Source organism: Triticum aestivum, chromosome 3B, assembly GCF_018294505.1.
Source record: "Triticum aestivum cultivar Chinese Spring chromosome 3B, IWGSC CS RefSeq v2.1, whole genome shotgun sequence".
In the NCBI taxonomy this organism is placed as follows: Eukaryota; Viridiplantae; Streptophyta; class Magnoliopsida; order Poales; family Poaceae; genus Triticum; species Triticum aestivum.
In genome coordinates this window covers 769,409,868-769,418,004 of record NC_057801.1, presented here as the reverse complement: position 1 = coordinate 769,418,004, position 8,137 = coordinate 769,409,868, and the positions used below count along the sequence as shown (strand labels likewise).

At 46.5% G+C, this 8,137-nt stretch overlaps 1 protein-coding gene across 1 annotated transcript; it reads left to right on the top strand.

Moving 5' to 3' along the window:
• The first annotated feature begins 6,310 nt into the window (after window positions 1–6,310).
• On the top strand, window positions 6,311–7,896 carry LOC123066457 (UDP-glycosyltransferase 76B1). The gene is made up of 2 exons (XM_044489534.1): window positions 6,311–6,789; window positions 6,886–7,896. The coding sequence occupies exons 1-2, from the start codon at window positions 6,345–6,347 to the stop codon at window positions 7,782–7,784; spliced, it is 1,344 nt and encodes a 447-aa protein (XP_044345469.1). The 5' UTR covers window positions 6,311–6,344; the 3' UTR covers window positions 7,785–7,896.
• The last annotated feature ends 241 nt before the right edge of the window (window positions 7,897–8,137 follow it).

Genomic DNA, 8,137 nt, shown 5'->3' with positions numbered 1-8,137 from the left:
TAAAACTTGATAATTAACAAAAAAACTGTAAAATTTGATAATTAACAAAAAAAGGTATATAAAACTTGATAATTAACAACAAAAATAGTAAACATGTGTGTTGTCCTCGCCTCCCTCTCCGTGACGCCGTCGTCTGCCGCCCCGTCTCGCGCTCTACCGCGACACCCTCTCCCACCCCTTCCTCGCCCCCTCCTGGAGCACTCCACCACAACAACCCCATTCAAGATGGCTATGCTCGTGTCACGGTGGAGGACATAGTCCAAGGGTTTGAGGACCTGGAGATTGACATTGCTACACCTGAAGGGGAGAAAAGACTTGGAGATGTCAAGCGCCATTTCATTCTATGGCAAAAGAAGTTTATCAAGTTTCCAGGTGAGGCGCCAAGGACAACAAGTCCACCCCCCTACGGTGGTGGCGGTTCACCTACACCTCCGTCACGTCAGCCGACGCCCCCCAGTCCACAATGTCCGGCGGGTGATCAGACGCCGCCCCCCAGTCCTCGTCCGGCGGGTGATCAGACGTCGCCCCCCAATCCACCTCCGGCAAAGAAGCAGAAGCAGTCCTGGATTATTAACCCGGACCCTTATGTACCTAAGACCACAAAGGTACCGGAGCCATCACTGAAGCCTCTCCCCACAAGGCCTTGGGAACGTAGTGCCGAGGAAACTGCCGCGGCCGCGGCTGCTGATCATGAGAAATGGAAGGCGGACTGCAAGAAGAAAAGAGAGCCCGAGCCCAAGCCAGTATTTTCTGATGAGCAAAAGAAGTGGGCTAAGTAATTTTTGAGCACACCGTCCCAAGCCGCGAAGAATCTGCCTGGCGACTATGCACGTGAACTTCGTAGGCAGGCACTCATGTTGAAGGAGAAGAAAGAGTGGGCGGAGAACCAGGAGAACAAAGCCTTGGAGGAGGCCGAGAAAACGGAATTAGAAAGTAAAAAAAGCGGGAAACGAGTTGCCCAGCTCGGGGAACAAAGTAAACAATCGATTGCCCCGCTTATAGTGAAAGCCGCCGGTCCGGATGACCCCGATATCATAGCAGCTGCGGCAGCACATGGATTGACTGTAACGAGTGCCAGAGAACAAGCGGCCAACTTAGGTATTACTCTTCGTGAACTGTTAGGCCTTGATGAGGCGCCAGTGAAGGAGGTAGTAATTACATATGTGAAGAATGGGCCTCTCGTCGAGCCTGCGCAGGAAGAGGATCTACCTCCACAAATGAAAGGTCTGCTGAAATGGTACAAGGGTTACATAAAAAATAAAAACGCCAAAGAATATATTTATGCGGAAGTTAGATATGAGCATCACTTCAAACATTACTATGTACAAATTCATCTGAGTGAATTGTTCCAGCTTTTCAATCTGCGCGAGCTCGACAAATCTATCATCAGTTGCTACGTTCTGTAAGTGATTTATTTCTACCCCATCTCGTTCATATTGCCTGCACTATATATATGTCCTAACTATATTGTTGTGTCCGCTATTATACATGCAGAATGAAGATTAAGGAATGCAGAGTAAGGAACATCCATGATGTTGGGTTCATTGACCCACACATCGTTAATGGATATGTGTTGGAGCATCACCCCGCCGACATGGAGGCAGACCTGTGGCAGTTTCTTACAAAGCAGTAACTCAAAAGTGATATTCTATTTCCTTACCATTTTGGGTGAGTGTTTCTGTCTTGAGCACATTCTCTTTTGTTTACTCCATGCATGGTATGTGGCCGGCTAATCGATGAGTTATACATGACGTACTGTGCATGTATCGTGTCCGCAGGTTCCACTGGATTCTGCTAGTAATTAAAGTTGACACCTCAGAATGTCTCGTCCACGACTCTCTGAATAAGGATCCAAAGCTTTGGGGCGGCATGAGAAGAATGCTGCAGAAGTAATTATTTTCATTCATTTGCGCTCTATATCGATCGGCCTATTTCGTTCATTTCCTAATATCAAGTAACTAATAACTCTCTTGTTCATTTAATTTTCTTTGCCTCGTAGGGTTTGGAGACGGTTCGTAGATACAAAGGTCGGTGAATTCAAAAAAGAACTAGAATTCAAAAGGTCAAAGGCTAAGAATGGTGAGGATATTCAGCCAGCGGGGACCAATCTATGTGCATACTATGTCTGTGAGATGATCCGGAGATACACCTCTGAGCGGGTTCCGAGTGATACCAATGCTCAGAGGAATAACCTCCGGATGATGCTTAGTCCAGAAGCTCGCTTCCGACCACTTCAAGAGGAACTAGCTGGATGGTTCAGGAGGGAAGTCCTCCATCCTAAAGGAGAACACCATTACGAGGACGTAGAACTTTATATGCATTAAATTATGTATGGAAACTTGTTCAAAATTGTATATGGTCATCCGATGATATTGAATATATATTATATATTCCTCTTGAATTCTTTTTGGTTCTAATTTCAAATTTGTTTGAAATTGTACATTCATATGCATGTATGTAGTACCGTAGAATATGTGAAACTCCTTCAAAATTAAAATAAAGCACAAAAAAAATAAAACAATACAAATTAAACAGAAAACAGATTTGGGGGGGGGGGGGCTAAAACCCTAAACCTGCGGCGGCCTTTAGTCGCGGTTGGCCAGAAGAACCGCGACTAAAGGTCCTCCGCCCCGACGGCCGCCTGGCGCCCACGTGGACGGGCCTTTAGTCGCGGTTCTTAAGCAACCGCGACTAAAGGGGGGGCCTTTAGTCGCGCCTATTTGGTCGCGGTTGCGCAACCGCGACTAATGGCAGTTGCGAACCGCGACCAAAGGCCCTTTTTCCACCAGTGGTGGTGCTCTTCCATCTTATAGAAGATGAAGTAGTTAAAAGGCCAGATGCATCTAGGAGGGTTGTTTGATCTACACATCTCTTTTCCTATTCTTAATTAAGCCGCCGGTGCGCAAATCGAGCTCTCATATGCGCAGCCTCATCACCACACTATGATGGAGCTTGAGGCCGCACCTAAATAACACTGCCGCTTGCCTGGAGGTGGTGCCCCAACTTCAGCTTCGCCTGGCCACGACGACTCACCTGGACGCGGCCTCCGCATGCCCTCAACCCCTCCCCGTTGCCCCACTTCAGCTTCACTCGGCCACGACGGCGCCGCAGCATGCCCACGGCGCCTCCCTGCTGCCGCACCAGGATGGCGCCACCGCACGCCCGCGGTGCCTCCCTGCTGACGTTGTGACGCACCACAACTTCGCCCAACCACGCCGCCATCAGGCTGGAACATCACTAGCGCCGGTGGACATGCTCTATAAGCTATTCTCCTTGGTTATTGTAATGGCGTGGCAGTCATACGTGGTTATGCACACAAATAGATGATGTTTTTTGGTTGCCCATTTGTTTGCTTGGAATGCATCATGATTCATTGATTTAATTCTAGCTTCATTCTTGCATACGCTCAGAAATAATGATTAATGCTGCTGTTTCCCGGACAATAGGTTCTAGCCGCTGAGAAGTCTATACATAAAGTCAAGACTAAGTTTATGTTGTACTCCCTCCGTTCCTAAATGTAAGTCTTTGTAGAAATTCCACTATAGACCGCATACGGATGTATATAGATACAGTTTAAGTTTAGATTCATTCGTTTTACTCCGTATGTAGTCCACCTAGTGGAATCTCTACAAAGACTTATATTTAGGAACGGAGGGAGTAGTACTTATTTATTTCACGCTATATCCCCATATGCATGCACTCCATGTGGGCCCTGTGCTACCAAATTTGAACATGTTTATTAAGATTCTAGTGGCAACAAATCAATCGTGAACATGTTTATTGAGATTCGGAGGCAAAAGATCTGTTGAAACTCTGTTCAATTTTACCGGTTATCATCAGCACTTCGCAATAACAGGTCTTTAGTTCTTTCTCAGTTATCTTTCACAATTTTCAGCTGATGATTAATGGTGTGATATATTAGCAATGACGCCTTGGCGGGATAATCAAGTATTCATAGTGTTCTTAATTATGTGTGTATCAGGCATTAACTGAACGTGGCGATGAAGACCAAAAGACGTCGTTGCTCCTTTTCTCATTTAAGAACATTTTTAATAATATTTTAATAATAAACAATAAAAACCTGAAAGGAATGGAAGAATGAGGTATGGTTGTTTCTTATCCTCTTCATTTTATTACTGTAGCTTGATTTGTAAAAGATGGTTTAGCTCATCATTTTTTTCTAGGCATGCTTTTTGCGTAACAGATTAATTGTAATGGTCACATCTTGAGAGCACACCGATAGATTCTAAATTTCTATTTTAACCAACACCTGTCATGCCCTGATTCCTTATCAATAGCTCGCCGATATTTTCTTTTTCTTCACATATTGCATAAATTCTTCAATGCAATCTATGTGTGTTCTTTTAATTATGCAGCCAAAAGTGTAATCAATAACTATTTTTACAGTGGCGCCTCAGGTCTGCTCCTTATTCTTCCTTACTCCACTGGTTAAAATATTTGAACATCCATATTTTCTTATTAGTAGATTTCAGGCTCCATATTTCAAGGCCATGAAGCGCTCATATATTTTTAGTTATGGACTTTATTGTAGTTTCATTAACAAGAACAAATTTTGGTTTAGCTTATAACTAGGACTTCTGTCCAACTCTGGCCTCTATTCTTTTTGTTTGTTGTAGATTATCATCCTATTCCTGTGATGCTATGTAATATACTACTTGGAGCATTGCTTAGGGCTGGGTTGAATTGGCCCTGCTTTCAAGACCCGACCTTAACTAGATCTAACAATGGAATTTCAGTTTCAGTTCAACTCCACCGGTAGAATATATGGTTATTGCATTGGCTTTTTAGATCTACCCATTGGGGTGGCAACTAGGTTCAACTAATTATTTTGCCTCTCATTGTTCCTTCATTTATATGACATGCCTCTTTAATTAGTTGTATAAGTAGATGAGTTATCATGTTCATCTATCAGGAATGTATGAGTGTCATGTCTTGCATTATCTACATTTAAAATTGATGATGAACAAATAAAGCTTTTTCACCTGGAAATATCAAATATGAATGCAAATTTGGTTGCATTTTTTCCACTGTTAACCAACTTTTGTTTGGAACCCATCATTGTATCATTTTGGTGAATGCAATACTTATCTTCGCGGATATTAGTCGGGTTCATCCCTTAAATAAATACTTACAACTTAAATCATGAAATCTTCCTTAACATAAGTAAATTGCTGATTTCAATGACCCAATATTCCATAGTAAAAAATATTTGCAAAACTATATGCAAATCTTCCAGCCGCAACGCACGGGGAATCATATAGTTTATTGCAGTCGCTCCCATGGTAAGAATTGTGTCCTTTCTATACACAGAAACCTGAGTAGTTACCGGTCACTTCGCATGCATGTATTTTTTATTGTGAGTATGCAAAACACGTACTTTTTTTTATATAAAAGAGAGCATAATTTACAACAAGTCTAGGGAGTTGCGAACAACTCGAAAACAACATCCACTCCATTCAAAACTAGGCTATTCTCTCACAAAACGTTGCAAACCTCATGCTCCGTTGAGTGCGGGCTTCCAATCCTTAATCTCATCCAGAATCTTGGCTGCGAGCACTCGAGCTTCGCGTGCAAGGTTACTTTGCTAGTGTGGGAGGAGTTCACGTACCATTTGACCGTTTCATCTACGCCCGTCAGCACATCACCGTCGACGATCATCCTGTCCACCTTATCAGACCACGTGGCCCCTATCCTTGCCGCGTGGCTACTTAATTATGTGCTGTCCACTTTCACTATTTATTTAGTTGTAGTGACTTAATTACCCTGACAAGTCAAGGCCCGCTACAACAATCCTTGTCGCCCAAGAAACGAAACCCAATCTTGTAAAGAATCTTCAAATGTCAGTCAAGAGCCTTGGGAACTACTCTACCATTTCACAAAGTGTATTTCTTTTCGAAATATCTGCATGTTGATGTAATTTCGAAAATCTTCCTTCGGTTTTTTTTAGTCTGCATATAAATTTTACCCGAAAACAAAATATCTCTAGTTTGACCAAACTTATACATAAAAGCATCATCATTCACAATGACAAAACAATGTTGTTATATTCATTATGAAATGTAGTTTCATAGCGTATAAATTGATATCGTAGATGTTGATATTTTTTAATATAAATTTCGTCAAACATTGCAAAGTTTAACTGGATAAAAATCTAATATGCGCAGTAAAAACGACCTCGATCGGAGGGAGTATCTAACTTCTTGGGAATAAAAACCCCGAAATTTCCTGGAAGCTTCCTGCACTGACTAACATTCTGCACTAGGATATATAAATAGTCGTACTCTTAGTCTCTTACCGGCGAAAAACTCAGCTGCTCCACAACGATGGCCAGGGGTCACGTCGCGCTGTTCCCGCTGCCGTTCCAGGGCCACCTCAGCCCGGCGCTGCAGCTCGCCGACGCGCTCCACGGCCGAGGCCTCGCCATCACCATCCTCCACACCACCTTCAACGCCCCCGACCCGGCCATCCACCCGGAGTTTGGCTTCGTAGCTGTGGCCGACGGCGGCATGCCGGATGCCAAGGACGGCATCGGCAAGATCCTCGCCATGAACGATGACATGGAGGCGTCAGGGTGCGTCCGCGACGCGCTCGCGGCCTTGGAGCCCCGCCCGGCGTGCCTCGTCATCGACACCAGCCTCCCCGCCGCGCAGAAGGCCGCGGCCGAGCTGGGCATGCCGACGGTCGTGCTGCACACCGGCAGCGCAGCCGCCATCCGCTTGTTCCGGTCCTACGCCATGCTCCACGACAAGGGATACCTGCCGGCGCAAGGTTAGTTACAGTCACTACTCACTACTAATTCTGTGTGTGTTGTTAATCGTGATCACAATTAGTTGCTGAGATCTCTGGATGGAATACTCTGCTCAGAGCACGAGCTGGACAAGCCGGTGAAGGAGCTGGCGCCGATCCGGGTGTCAGACCTGTTCGACCCCAGCAAATATCCCAACCCAGAAATGGCGAACAGGCTCCTGGACACGGCCACCGAGGTCACAGACAACTCCTCGGGGGTCGTGATCAACACGTTCGAAGCGCTCGAGAGCCCCGAGCTGGAGGCGATCCGTTCCGAGCTCGCCGCCAGCGGCGTCGGGATTTTCGCCATCGGCCCGCTCCACAAGCTCTCCACCATCGGCGGAGCCAGCAGCAGCCTGCTGGAGGCGGACCGGAGCTGCATCGAGTGGCTGGACGCGCAGGCCGCGGGCTCCGTGCTGTACGTGAGCTTCGGGAGCGTGGCCCCGGTGAGCCGGGAAGACTTCGAGGAGGTCGCCTGGGGCCTCGCTAACAGCGGCAGGCCCTTCCTGTGGGTCGTCCGGCGGGGCCTCGTCGTCGGCTCCGGCGCCGAGGATACGGAGCTGCCGGAGGGGTTCGAGCGGGCGGCGGAGGGCAGGGGCAAGGTGGTGCGCTGGGCGCCGCAGCAGGAGGTGCTCGGCCACCGTGCGGTGGGCGGGTTTTGGACGCACAGCGGCTGGAACTCGACGCTGGAGGGCATCTACGAGGGGGTGCCGATGCTTTGCAGGCCGCTCTTCGGCGATCAGCTGGCCAACGGGAGGTACGTGGAGGAGGTGTGGCGGACGGGAGCCTTGCTGGTGGGCAAGCTGGAACAGTGCAAGGTTGAGCAGGCGATCGCGAGGTTCATGGAAGGGGAGGATGGGGCGGCCATGAGGGAGAGAGCAAAGGAGCTTCAGGTCAAAGCAATGGAGGCTCTGAGCAGCGCCGGGTCAACTCAGCTGGCGGTAGACAAGTTGATAGATCACATGCTATCCCTATGAGTCAAAGTATACATGGTGCAGTCAGTCAGAACGTGTGTGGCTACGGCATGCAAACAATAATACTCCCTCCGTTCCTAAATAAAAGTCTTTAGAGAGATTTCACTATGCATCACATACGGAGTAAAATAAGTGAATTTGCATACAAAATGCATCTATATATATTCGTATGTGGTCCATAGTGAAATACCTACAAAGACTTATATTTAGGAACAGAGGGAGTATAAGTCTTTGTAAGGATTCTACTAGGTGGACTACGTACGGAGCAAAATGAATGAATCTACACTTAAAATGCATCTATATACATCTGTATATAGTTCATAGTGAAATCTCTACAAAGACTTATATTTAGAAAC